Below are 14729 nucleotides of genomic sequence, written 5' to 3'. Positions count from 1 at the left end.
GAATTGATGCTTTTGAACTGTGGTGTTGGAGAAGACTCTTGAGAGTCCCTTGGACTGCAAGGAGGTCCAACCAGTCCATTCTGAAGGAGATCAGCCCTGGCTGTTCTTTGGAGGGAATGATGCTGAGGCTGAGGCTCCAGTACTTTGCCCACCTCACGTGAAGAGTTGACTCACTGGAAAAGATGATGATGCTGGGAGGGATTGGGGGCAGGAGGAGAAGGGGATGACAGAGGATGAGATGGCTGGATGGCATCGCGGACTCGATGGACGTGAGTCTGAGTGAACTCCGGGAGCTGGTGATGGACAGGGAGACCTGGCGTGCTGCGATTCATGGGGTCGCAAAGAGTCGGCCACGACTGAGCGACTGAACTGACCTGAACTGATGGAATCTAGAAAGACGGTACTGACGACTCTATTTGCAGGGCAGCGACGGAGACGCAGGGCCTTCCCAGGTGGCGCCAGTGGTAAAGAATCTGCATGCTGATGCAGGAGCCTTAAGGGATGCAGGTCCAGTCCCTGGGTGGGGAAGGTCCCCTGGAGGGGGCCATGGCAACCCACTCCAGTATTCTTGCCTGGAGAACCCCAAGGACCGAGGAGCCTGGAGGGCTACAGTTCATTGGCTCACGAGGAGACAGACACAATGGAAGTGACTCAGCACTGTAATGGAGATGCAGAAACAGAGGCATATCCTTGTCTTTTGAAGTAAAATGCTGACTCGAGTGAATGATTGGGAAAGAGGAAAATGTAGAAACAAAGAATAGCTGTTGGGCTGGGGAAACTGGTAACAATTTAGACTAAAATTCTGCCATAGGACAGAATCACCCAAACTCCCAGTTCCCTGAAATATCCAGATAAAGGCCTGACACACATTCCTAAGTTGTTTTTACAGGAAGCAGACCCTCCCTCCAGATGAAAATTGCTGACACAAAAACACAAACCCCAGACTGGCTGAAACCAGAAGACTGATGCTGCTTAAAACTTCACCTTGATATATCAACCAATCTGAGAACCGTCCACGAGCTAATCACACCCTGCTCCTTGAACACTATAAAACTCCTCCTCACTATCCCCCTCCCCACCCCAGGGTGAGTCACACAGTCTCGAGGCAATTAGCCCCCTGTGGCCCCCTTTGCCTGGCAAAGCAATAAAGGCTCCTCTTGTACTTCACCCAAAACTCTGTTTTCCGTGTTCCTATTCGGCAACAGTGAGCAGAGGCTGAGTTTCGGCAACAGAAGCAATGTTCCTAGTAAACGTGTTACTAGTAAACAAAAGCCTGCTTCACCCTATTCTGGTCCCTTGGCCTACAGTCCCGGAACTCCTGGAGGAACAAGACGCAGCTTCTATCCGCCTAGGTGTCTAAGTGCCTAGGATGAGAACAGCGTCACAGCCAATGTCTTATCACACAGATGGCAGGAGCGAAAAGTTATGGTAAGAGATGTGAGGGTTGCTCCTTACTGCAGTATACCCTAACCTGTCCTGACTGATACACTAGCAAAGTAAGAAATTCATTTTGAAATAAGTGATGCTTTTTATTATTTTTTTTTAATTTCTTATTGGAGTTCAGTTGCTTTACAATGTTGTATTAGTTTCTACTGTACAGCAAAGTGACTCAGCTATATATCCCCTCTTTTTTGGATTTCCTTCACATTTAGATCACTACATATGGTAGGTTCTCATTAGTTATCTATTCTTTACATAGTATCAGTAGTGTATATATGTCAATTCCAATGCTTTTTTTAAGAGTCTGTATCATATACTCCAAGAGGAGCCATAGGTTGATAGGTTCTGCAGTTTTTCACTTTCTCCACTTAATGAAAAGAGAATCCCATCTTCCTTCCACATGTGAGATTCTCCATCAAGCTCAGTCAAGGGCAACACACTCCATTCTCACATCAGAGAGTTTATGTCTGCCTCCCAGTTAAGAGGTAGAAATGAAGGAAACTGACACCAATTGATGAAGCCAAACATCCTTTGAAAGGTGTATATTTAATTCTGACAAAGCAGCTATCCTGGAATTAATTTATTTAAAAGAAAGAAGATGGTGGTTGCCAGGGGTTCAGGAAAGGGGAGTATGGAGAGTTCAGCGGGTACAGGGTTTCAGTTCTGCAAGATGAAACGGGTTCTGGAAATGGATGGTGGTAACGGTTGCAAAACACTGTGAATTACCTAATGCTGCTGAACTGGGCACTTGGAAACGGTTGGTATGTTCTGTGTATATTCTATCACAACTGAAGTGCTTTTCTAAAAAAGACAAAATTTTTTAAAAAAGGGGAAAAACCTACCAAATCTCATAATCTAGAGAAAGATGTTTAGAAAATGTGATCACAGCTTTGTGAAAAATTTAACAAGCAGCCCATTAAACTATTAAAAACGCTCAAGCCACCAACCGCTTTTGAAAGCTGTCAGAGATGGAAGGAAGCTCCATTAGAGAGAAATTTTGCTCCTGCTGTCCTGTCTAAATAAAACAGTGGTCTCTGCCATCCTCCATCATTAGGACAAATCAATTTCTAAGAAGGACAATCACTCAATGAGCTTTTCAGCAGAGTCTGTCCCTGGCAGTAGCATACACAAGGCTACATGTGGAGGAGAGGGTAGGCACAGACCACGCTGACCGCTCTCAACAGCAAGTTAAGTAGAGTAAGGAAATGGTTTCTGGCCATACTACAGGCTGTACATTTCTGACTTGATCACAGCAAACCACTCACTTGATCCAATGTTTTCCAGTGTGGCCACGCCAGGATCTAAACTCTGACATGCTAGAAAAAGCTTTCCAAAGCTGCTCACTTTGCATCACCTTCTTGAACCAGGCAAGTTTAATCGGGGACACCAGGTCCACTTGAGAGCCCTCCATCAGAGGCAGGAAGGAGACCCTCGAGTGGTACCCTCTCAACTCCCTCCACACACATCACCTCTCATTAAACAAACAGCAGCAGACAGGTAGAGAGAGGGAATTGTGTGCTTTGAAACTTTGCCTGCTGGGGATGCTATAAATACTGTATAAAGTTCAGTGAAGGAAATAGTAGAGTTCTTGCCAAAAGAGGAATATAATCAACAAAAAAATGCATTCTGCATAAGAGCCCCGTTTGAGCATAGAGTTAAGATGAAGCTCAGGGCTTCATTATGTATTTTAAAAGATCCAGCTTCAATTATCCAACTGAATGGAGGATACTTTGTGATTTCAGATAATCAATGGTTTACGTGAGTGGCAGGAAAAGAGAAATTCATTCTAAACAAGAGAAGGACTAGAGAATATATGCCAGGTCTAGGAAACTAACATTTCACATCATTTGAGTGTATAGGAGTGCGGGAAAAACTGTAAAGTAGGTCGAACTTTTTCCACTTTAAAAGAACAAAAAGGAAAAAGAATAAAGTTACATATTTTTAAGAGGCTAATTGGGAACGAAGTTCCTGTGTGAGTTCCTAGAAAGTCTTTTTTCTCATTGATTTTTCTGTTTAACACATTTTAGAGTTTTATTATATAAGGGTTCATTAAACTATCATTGCTAATACTTATAAAGAAAATTATAGATATCACCCCATAATTGTAACCTGAGGCTCATCTCATCTACTGGAGAAAAGTCATGTAACCGGGCAACCCTCCCACCCAAGGTGAACTCTTTAAAGAAGAAAGGCTTCAGGCCCCAGGAAACCAGACCCCAAAAGACAAAGAAACTAACTGTTTACTGCAAAACAGAGGAATACCTGCAAACCTGACCCAGTGAATGGCCACGGCAGGATCCATCTCTGGCCAACTGAGTAACCCTCAGGAAAGGCCAACAAATATTGTAACCTGGGGCCCCCTTCACCAAAAGCCTCCCCATCTGTTCATGCTGCAAAAGCCTCCAGGAGGTGTCAACATGCACCAATGAGACCCAAGTGCTTCTTTGGTACCTCGTATTTAAATGTGACCAGACAACTAAGGATCACGTGATGAAAGCCTCCAGCATGAAAGGCAGACACCGAAGCACATGGAAGGGTTCACACGGTGACTGTGACGCATGGGGCCTTGAAAGAGACAAGACTGGAGCAAAAGGGCCAAGTGCTAGGGGAGGGCAGACTCCAGGGAAAAGCCCAGCATTCATCAGCTACCCAATAAACTGGAGAATTTTAAAAATACAGTGAAGTAACCAAAAAATAAGCAAATTAAGCAGAAAAAGAAAGACATTCATCAACTACAAGCAAACAAATAAATAAAACGACAGTACACTATTTGGCTCAGTAGCTAATACTATTTATATGGTCATACAGCATGGGGACGTCAAAAGAGCGTAACAGGGCGTAAAAGAGCATAAATTCAGCGTACTGACTGAATTCTAAATTTTCATGTAAAGAAGGATAAGAAGAGAACTTCACTGTAGGTCTTTTAAGGTTAACTGAATTCTTCAAAAATACGCATTCAGAACAGAAACACTCACAGACAAAGAAAACAAACTCATGGTTATCAAAGGGGAAAGGCAGGATGGAGGGGAGAATAAATTAGGAGTCTAGGATACAGACTATTATATACACAAACCATCTATACCAAATAAACAACAGGTCCTACTGTGTAGAACAGAGAACTGTAGTCAATATTGTGTAATAAACTATAATGGAAAAGAATCTGGAAAAGAATACATATATATACATATGTATACCTGAATCACTTTGCTGGCACTCAAAACAAATGCAACATTGTAAATTAACTATACTTCAAATAAATAAAGTTATCTGTTTGTATTAACTTCACACAAATTTAAAATGTTGTAAAAAGGAAGCGGAACACGGTAACACATTCCTTGGACGATACATAATAGCAGACTCGGCTGCAATGGAGCTCGGTCACAACTGCACCTCTCCTCTGTGCTCCAACATGTGGAGAACCCTCTGAACACACTACCAGCGGGGCATGCACTGTAAACAGTGGCCAGCCTGGGCACTTATCTTGCACCTCAACACCCGTACTCTGCAACAATACTCTCCTTAGAGCTGGGCCAACGGGTCCTCGTGCTTTGAAAAGGGCCCCTCCCCAGGGCAGAAAATGGGTAGGGTCCAGCAGGCACCCCTTCAGGGAGCTCTATGACCCTCTATCCCAAATGGGGCATTAATAAGAGGCCCTAAGGAGCAATGGCACCCCACTCCAGTACTCCTGCCTGGAGAATCCCATGGACGGAGGAGCCTGGTAGGCTGCAGTCCATGGGGTCGCTGAGGGTCAGACACAACTGAGAGACTTCACTTTCCCTTTTCACTTTCCTGCATTGGAGAAGGAAATGGCAACCCACTCCAGTGTTCTTGCCTGGAGAATCCCAGGGATGGTGTAGCCTGGTGGGCTGCCGTCTATGGGTCGCACAGAGTTGGACACGACTGAAGTGACTCAGCAGCAGCAAGGAGCTCTTGGACATGAGTCAATGGCTCAGATCATACCTGCTATTTCTTCTTTTCACCAGATTTCATGACATTGAGCCACGAGAATAGTACTGACAAGCTTATCTGGGTTGGGTCCAATCCTTCACCGAGATTCAAAAAATTTGGCATGGGGATCCACAGATGCTAGAAGTGACCCTTTGTCACAACGAACCTATGCCAAAACCAAAGGGAAGTATTCCTAAAGTGGCTGGCTAGAGGTAGGAAAATGATCTACAGCGGTGGCAGAACAGGACTTAGCTAGAAACCAAGCCAACACTTAACGAAGACCAAACTTGGAGTCTGTCATATCTGCATATTTTAACTCAAAGTTAAGAAGGATATAAACACCACAGAAGATCAAATTAGCATCCTAGATGATTTCATTCGGAGGACAAAAACCACAAAGATAGAATTTTGAAGAACTAAGTTTAAGTTCTGCAATTTGGAGTTTTCAGAAATCTATTAAAATAAGATGACAAGGATCTTGTCACTGAGGGTTTATAGACCACAAGCTGGGTATGAGTCAACGGTTTGTTGTGGTTTCTAGTAAATTAAGGAATTGACACCAGCATCATGGAAGAAATGAGAGAGCAGGGACTGAAATGCAAGAGGCACAGGGAGGGCCTCACGAGGACAGGGTGTGGGGTCCTGGGTCACAGTTAGGAGGAGAACATTCAGGAAAGGAGCTGGACCACTGGGAGCCTGGCTTGGAAACCTCAGGTAGGGACCTAAACAGGAGACATGGCACTGGGAAATGAGAGCGGTTTTCAAGTAGTTAGACAGTTATCAGGAAGAATAAGCATGAAAGGCTTACTTAAAACTCTGGGGGAAAATATGGAATCAAACAGAAATGGCAAATGTCGCCAGAAAGAATGTATCATCACAACACGACAAAGAACTTTCTAGAACGTGGAGCCAACTAACCAAGTAGATGGGCGCTTCCCAGGGATGGTAGCCGTCCAGACTGGCCAGACTGCCCAGCTGTCAGGAGCCTTGTAGGAATGGTACCAGCCTTAAGAAGGAGGCTTGATGCCAATCTGCTGCTGCTAAGTCACTTCAGTCATATCCGACTCTGTATGACCCCAGAGATAGCAGCCCACCAGGCTCCCCCATCCCTGGGATTCTCCAGGCAAGAACACTGGAGTGGGTTGCCATTTCCTTCTCCATCTACTCAAGTCCAAATACGAAGTCCCTTCTACAGGCTCTTCTAACAAGTCCACTTGACGCTCCTGGTGAAAGGTGATTTCCAGATCATTTTCTAACTTGGTTATCCTTGTCCAGGGCATATGACACTGATCTTCACTGAGTCTGATATACAGAGTCATATGGGGCACTTGAAGGTAATGATTGCTCAGAAGCTGATCAAACTCAAAGTTTTAGTCTTTCCTCAGAGAAGCCACACTCAACTTCTGTAAAGATACTTATTTCAGAGAAGTACAGGGAACTAACCTCTTTTTCTTCTAGTTAAAATGCTAACTATAACATTTAGTGAGCATTTGCTACCTATCAGACACTTGACTTGCATTACCACATCTAATACCCAATTCAACATAAAGGTATAAATACTATTTTTTTTTAAGTCTTTTTAAACTGCGCGTGCTTTATAGGTTTGGAGTGTGGCATCGGAAAAAAAAATATATATATATATATGCATGCTATACATAAGACACTATAAATGCTGAGAAACTTTCTATGGAAAGGCAATGCCCTCTTAGAGACAGTAGTTCCCACACTTCTTTTTTTGTTCGTTTGGTTTTTGTCTGTTTGCTTTTGACTGCGCTGGGTCCTCGCCGCACTGCACGGGCTTCTCCAATTGTGGCGCGTGGGCTTCGCTGCCCCTCGGCACGTGGGATCTTAGTTCCCCATAAGTGGTTGGACCCACGGCCCCTGCATCGGGAAGATCCCCTGGAAAAGGAAATGGCAACCCACCCCAGTATTCTTGCCTGGGAAATCCCGTGGACAGAGGAGCCTGGCGGGCTACCGTTCACGGGGTCACAAAGAGTCGGACACAACCGAGCAAATGAGCAGCCTGCATTGGAAGGCAGATTCTTAACCACTGGGCCACTTCTTCAGATACATAATTCGAAATGATTTTCTACCCAGTCAGGCATCATTCTTACTCTGTCTGCTAACTATGTTCCCAAGGCACTGAATACAGAAGTTGAAAACTAATATTAGGATATGTTACCATAAAAGCCCCCAGGATTTTTGCAACGGTATGCAGTATCCTCCAGTAACGGATGAGGAAAGGGCCGAGAGGAAACTGTGCTTTGTATGTACGTGATGCTGCCGATTCTGGCTTCCAGCTGGAGCGAAGAACACTAATAGAAATATCAATAGTTGAAATGCAGAAGCTCTAGCTTCCCCTTTGTAAACAACATAGTACCTATATAAACTCTAACGTTCATGTCTATTCCCACCCCCGTCCTGGACACAAAACCCCTTTTCTACTTCTGCTGGTAGCACGCATCTCTTTTCCATGGGCAGCAAATCTGAATAACAGCATCAGGTCAGCAGCATACAGGCTCTGGAAACTGTGTGCACTGAATTGAGCCCCGGGGCTGAAATAACCTACAAATTATTTCCATAATCATGCTCCCTCTCCCTCGCTTTCGCCTCACCCCCTGCACACAGGTTCCTTTCAAATTCAGCCCCTCCAGAGTCATGTGGATTACAATAAGTAGAAGGTGGAAAATGCCCTCATGGATCCCAAAGAGCAGTAATTTCCTCTGAAAAGGTTCATTCTGTGCTCTGTCCCACGTAAGCAGCATAAAAATTTCACCAAAAACAAGAGGACACAGTGGTTTTCATGAATAAGGTCCTATGCTGCCACAGAAGAATTTTATTCAACGTGACCTATTGAGTATTCAGATTCTAATAGCAATTTTACGGCCAGGAAAGTCCTTTCAAAGGGAATTCACATGAGAAGTGTGTAGGTAAAAAAGAAGAACATCCTGAAATCAACCAAATTATCATCTAACTTGTACGGTGAGGCAAGGATGGCCAAAATGAAGTTACAACTTTCAAATATTCCAAGTAAGTGGCTTAATTATAAAAAAGGAAAAAAGTCACTTTTTATCATAATCACTGATTCTCGCCCATGTTCTTCTGAGCGTAAAAAGTAATAGTAATGGGATAAGTAATATGCTTAGACAACAAGGGGCTTTGGGAAACAAGAGGCTTGGTTTGAATCCAGTCCCAACACTCAGTTACTATGAACTGGCATCCAATTATCAGCCTTTGTAGCCTTAGCTTCCACAGAGGGGGTACACAATCCGTAACAACTGGTTAAAAGATGGATACTGCTGTAAGACTTAAGTGGACTCACACTGTAAAACATATTCAATGTGGTGGCATACAGTAAGGGTTCAGTAAATGTTTGTTTACTGTTGTTATCATGAGAGCAATTAAGCATTTTATCATTTGCAAGATATCCAATTAATTAATAGAAAGCTATTCCAGATTTGGAAACACAATGGTTTATAAGTTATATAGGAGACTATGTTCATGGGACAGAGCATGGAGATTTTTCAATAGGATACATAAAGAACTCCCCACTAGTTCCCTTCCACCTTGAGAAATGAGACTACATTAAAATTAAAGTTTTGATTTAATAAAGAATACCTTTAAGAGAGTAGAAAGCAAGCCACAGGGAGGAAAAATGACATTTGGATGAATATAATTATGCGTTTGAACTGTGGTGTTGGAGAAGACTCTTGAGAGTCCCTTGGACTACAAGGAGATCCAACCAGTCCATTCTGAAGGAGATCAGCCCTGGGATTTCTTTGGAAGGAATGATGCTAAAGCTGAAACTCCAGTACTTTGGCCACCTCAAGCGAAGAGTTGACTCATTGGAAAAGACTCTGATGCTGGGAGGGATTGGGGGCAGGAGGAGAAGGGGACGACAGAGGATGAGATGGCTGGATGGCATCACGGACTCGATGGACGTGAGTCTGAGTGAACTCCGGGAGTTGGTGATGGAGAGGCCTGGCGTGCTGCGGTTCATGGGGTTGCAAAGAGTCGGACACGACTGAGCGACTGAACTCAACTGAAATGAATTAACAAAGAGATGATGTAAAAAACACGTAACAAACTGCTGTGAATCATCACGAGGAGATGGACACCTCAGTAGAGAAGTAGGCGAGAGACTTAAAAACTTCACAGAAGATGATACTGGAATGGTCATTAGACCCAGAAAAAGGTGCTCAACTTCACGCTGAGAGCTTCAAAAAAGAAAAGACAAAGATCTAACAATAACACCTGTGGACAAGGATGAGAACGAACTGGAGTTCTCCCGGGCTGCTGATGCAAGGAGGACTATTTCGTTCATTTTGGAAACGGACAGTAACTAGCACACCTGGCTGTGTGCACATACCGCATGGCCCAGCACTGCCGCTCCTGGGTATACACCAAAAGAAATCCAGACAAATGCATCATGAACACAGACAAAAGACATGACGTGGGTTCGATCCCTGGGTTGGGAAAATCCCCTGGAGTAGAAAATGGCGACCGACTCCAGTATTCTTGCCTAGAAAACTCCATGGACAGAGGAGCCTGGTGGGCCCCAGGTAAAACAACCTATTACTCTCTTCCATGCCTTTATTTCAACTCTCTCTCGCATGGCATATCCTCACCATCAATTTCACTCAATTCATCCCTGTTCTTCCTTTAACAGTCATGGTCAAGGTTTACCACATCATAAAGTTCTGTGTATTCTGGTGTCTGCCTCCCATATTATACGTGAACACTTTCAAGCACAGGGACTATGCTAAAATCTTCTTGGTATTTTCCATATCACTATGCATACGACGCAGGAAGCATGGAATAAAGGCTTGAGGACTTCCTATATTATTCCTAAATTATAAAATGGAGAAAGCTTACCTAATGCACTAACACCCCCAAAAAGTGTATCACAACTGACCTAATTCAAAGGATTCCCTATAAAAGCAAATGTTCACCCTGAAGTGATACATAGGTTAGTATGTTTTAATACAATTAACACTCAGAATTCGATAACTTTAAGTACAAGGTTCTGAAAAGATGAGGAAGGGAAACTGGTTGGGAAGAGACTATTTCCAGGATGTCATGATTTTACTTTATGAATAATATTAGAGGAGAACATATTATGATAAAAAATTTTGACAGCACAAATCAGGTCTAAATTAAGAAATTCATGATCCTTGCTCTAAAGTGCTACACAAATCATATCAAGATTTCAGTGAAAAATCCTTCAATCTACACCCCTCCCTCGGGCTTCACGGAGGAGACCTCTAGGTGAGTTCAGTCATTCCTGGAACTCAACAGAGATGTTTATTCTGTCATTCATTATGGCGACTCAATGGACATGAGCAAACTCTGGGAGACAGTGAAGGACAGGGAGGCCTGGCGTGCTGCAGTCCATGGGGTGGTGAAGAGCACAGCACTTATTGCTTCTATAATGTGCAAAAGCTAGGACACCCTCCCCCCCGCCCCCACCACCACCCACAACCCAACTCAACAGGAAACAGGATGAAATACTCAGGCAGGAGAGGAAGGTATCTGACAAGAGATCTGAAACGCTCTGCAAAGGAGGAGCCACACACCTGGAAAAGGAAGGCATCGCCCAGGGAATTGCTGAGGCAGAAGACGAAGTCCTTCTTGGGGTGCTCAGGAACTGCCTGTACAATGCTGTTCTCCACCCAGACGGCGTGCTTGGGGACGCTGTTGTGGTCTATCCCCGACCTGCCGTCGCCCTCGTAGAAGAAGAGAGTGCACCCTGGGAAAACAAAGCGGCGTCTGCGTGAGTACTTGGTGCAACAGAAAGTCTGGAGTGAAAACTGTGGCTTGTGCGCTGTTGCTATGAAAGAGCTGGAAATTAGCATGGAACAGAGGAAGTAAAGAGAAGGGGGCTATGCTTGTACTAAGTCTTGGATAGGCTTGTATTAAGAGGAGATCTTTCTTTTTTTTCCCCCTAATCGAAGTACAGCTAATTTGCAATGTTGTGCTAATACTTTTTTTTTTCCCCCAAGTCTTCCTGGAATTTGTTACCATATTGCTTCTGTTTCACGTTTTGGGTTTTGGCCCAGAGGTACCATGGGATTCCTAGTTGTCCGACCAGGGATGGAACCCACACCGCCTGCAATGGAAGGCAAAGTCTTAACCGCTGGACCACCAGGGAAGTCTCCCATCAAGACTCAAATCTCTGTGTCATCACACATGCCCTCCGGTTCTTCGCGATCTTACTTTCCACTTCAGAATGTTTTATTCCGGGTATCCTCAGAGGCATGCGGGGATCTGAAGGCTCCTCTGACCAGTACCATGTACCACGCGCTCGGTCGCTCGGTTCTGTCTGACTCTGTGGTCCCGGAGTGGCTGTAAATTCAGCTCCATGGGTCCAAAGAGCAAGCAGTGCTGAGTGAGGCCTGGCAGTCGGGACTGTCCCGCTACAGCCTCCTCCCAATATCTCTCACGGCAAATGCAACCAGGAAACACCATCTATTGGGTTTCTTGACTGTGCCCTTGGCGAAAACAAAACACAGCACTGACTTCAGGTGCTTTCGGGATAAGGAAAGAAACGATGGACTTTTGAGTCTCAGATCTTCTCTACAAAATGCTTTCCTAGAGATGAGCCAAGTGCTCGTTCCTCCTGGAAGAACAAACACATGATACACGCATGAAGGCCTAGGGGAAGCTGGAGGCCTGGGCCACGCTTAATTAAACTACGAAACGAGTAGAAACCTGGCCTGGATTTGTGGCCAGCTGGGTTCCACAGATACCCTCCAACCACGGCCTGCAGGTGAGGTGCGCTTTATTAGTAATTACTCACTGAGGACTTACTCTCAAGTCATCAAATTCAATTTCACGGGAGGCTGGGGCCCAACTTTCTAATTCTTTTAACTTCAATATAAGCCACTTGGTCAGTTTTCAGCATCCTCCTTACCACAAGCAAGGGCCACCGCTGATGTGACTCACAAAGCCCTTCCAAGTACCATCTCTTAGGCTCCAATATGAACTTCCGCAAAGCAAATTTCTAATTGACAGTGTGCAATGATGGGGATCAATTGAAAAGTCACACGAGTGCGAAGGCCGTTTTTCCTAGCCCTTAATATCTCACAGGACAGCTTTCTTGCTGGCTCAGCAGTAAAGAAATCTGTCTGCCAATGCAGGAGATGCAGGTTCCATCCCTGCATTGAGAAGACGCCCTGGAGGAGGAAATGGCAACCCACTCCAGTATTCTTGCCTGGAAAATTCCGTGGACAGAGGAGGCTGGCGGAACACAGTCCATGGGGTTGCCAAAGAGTCAGATACGAGTGAAGAAATTAACCTAATATTTCACAAGAGCATGTAACAGCTGCTGGATGTAGTGCCTCCAGCACAAAGGCATACCACACACTGGCTGGCAAGCCCTGCTGGTTTCCCGGTGCTTCCTGTGGTACCGCCGGACCACGAGCTCAGCCAAAGAGTCTACTGCGTGGTGCTGCTGAACATCACGATTTTATAACTGTTGTCCTTCTATCCATAGTTCAAGAGTTTCAATTCTCCCTCTAACTCATTCAAGCTATATTCACCTTTCCCCCGCCCCCGCCCCGAGGATAAAGCCCTATGTTTTCTGTGACACTTATTGTTGGAAATACACAGTGTTATGTAATTTTAGTAGGGTTTTACTTTGGTTTTATGTTTTGGGGGTATAAGTTACATATATATAATTTAACTACAGACCTATTACCCCAACACTATATATATATTTTTTAATAATCCCTCTTATTTTGAAGAGCTCATGTTTTTACAGGAACACAGAGCTCACATTCAGAAACATCTGAATTTCCTCTTTCCACGTCTTAAGCTAGCATAGATTCAGAGATAGAAAAGAAATGGAAAGAAGAGGATATTTTCTTTGAAATCTGAGGTTTCCGAGGTGGGGACATTTTTGCTGAATGAGGGACATTTGGTGAAGTCTAGAGACGTTTTTGGTTGTCACAACTTGGGGGTGGGGGACAGAAGCAGGTGGGGAATACAGGGGTCCCCAACTTCCAGGATCTAAAGCCAGATCTGAGGTGGAGCTGATACAATAAAAGATATAAAGTGTACCATAAATGTAATAAACTTGAATCATCCCCAAACCATCCCCCCCACCTCCCCATGGAAAAACTGTCTTCCATGAAACCCAGTCCCTGGTGCCAAACAGGCTGGGGACCACTAACTGGACGAGGATGCTGTCTAACATACAATGCCCAGGACAAGCCTCATGACAAAGAATTATCCAGAAAATGTCAGCAGTCCCGCTACTGAGAAACCTTACTCTAAATAATCCTTAGGACTAATATTACGCTAATGATGAACAGACTCTTAACAGAAAAAGGACAGTGCAGCTTTACTATAGTTAGAACAGAAACCGAAGCCTGTGGATCATGGATGCGCAAAGTCCACACACTCATGTCTCCCCAAATTGCCATTTCTATCATTTTTCAACTTAGGTTTACAATCGCCCATGACAGTGGGTGGTTGAAAATCAGCTTCTCCTCAATTATCGATGTGTTTCAACTTTAAGACTAGCGTGAAACAGCAAGGCTGGGCACTATGCGCTCCCTGGTAACATCTTCTTTACCTTCATCTTGAACGTAATCTGTTTGTTTTTCAGTCATGGATGGAGACACTCCAGAGTCTAATTCTTAAACTTTTTAAAGATTAATTATTCTGTCGAACGAGAAAGAATCTTTGAAGAATTCTCTAGCCCACAGTTTCCAAGTACCCTGCTTTTTATTTCTCCATCTCCAAGCCCGAGTCAGCAGCGAGCCCTGCCTGTGAGTGGCAGGGACAAGCCCCGAGTTTGTCAATCTATAATGGGACCCGTCATGAGCCAGAAGGAAAAGACTCGGCAGCTGTGTGTTCCCGTCTGGATCCTGACAGACTGTGTCATTCAGATCTGGGTCACCAAGGAAGTGAAGGCTCCCTCCTCTAATGGGCGTGTGGGCTGGGCTCCTGAGAGCCCACATCCTGCCTTCCTTGAACATTTATTCTCTAAAGGAACAGCAGAAACAAAACAGCCCCCGCTTCCATGTCCCAAGTAAAAATAAAAATCACCTAATTATTTTTATCCTATGCCATTAACAGTGTTATTCTCAAATTGAGTCTAAGCATCACCTGGGAACTTTGTTTAAACCACAGATTCAGGGCCTGTCATGGGCTGAATCCTATCCGCCCAGGTTCCTAGGCTGAAGTCATAGCCTAGGGCCTCAGAACTTCGCTATATTGGGAGACAAGGGCTTTACCAAGGTAATTAAAATAAAAGGAGGTTGTTCAGGTGGGCACTAAGCTGCTATGACCACTGTCTTTATAAGAAGGAGGAATTTGGACATAGACAGGTACAG

At 44.4% G+C, this 14729-nt stretch overlaps 1 protein-coding gene across 6 annotated transcripts in view; it reads right to left on the bottom strand.

The window, feature by feature from the left end:
- Window positions 1-14729, bottom strand: part of TIAM1 (T-cell lymphoma invasion and metastasis 1) — a 462470-nt gene that overhangs the window by 123555 nt on the left and 324186 nt on the right. For all 6 annotated transcript variants that reach the window (XM_018048483.1, XM_018048423.1, XM_018048380.1 and 3 more), the window contains one exon: window positions 10965-11137. In XM_018048483.1, the coding sequence (XP_017903972.1) occupies window positions 10965-11137 (173 nt within the window). The remainder of the gene's footprint in view (window positions 1-10964; window positions 11138-14729) is intronic.

Source organism: Capra hircus, chromosome 1 (genome assembly GCF_001704415.2).
Source record: "Capra hircus breed San Clemente chromosome 1, ASM170441v1, whole genome shotgun sequence".
In the NCBI taxonomy this organism is placed as follows: Eukaryota; Metazoa; Chordata; class Mammalia; order Artiodactyla; family Bovidae; genus Capra; species Capra hircus.
The sequence above is the reverse complement of the archived record's forward strand: the minus strand, read 5'-3'. Positions and strand labels throughout refer to the sequence as shown.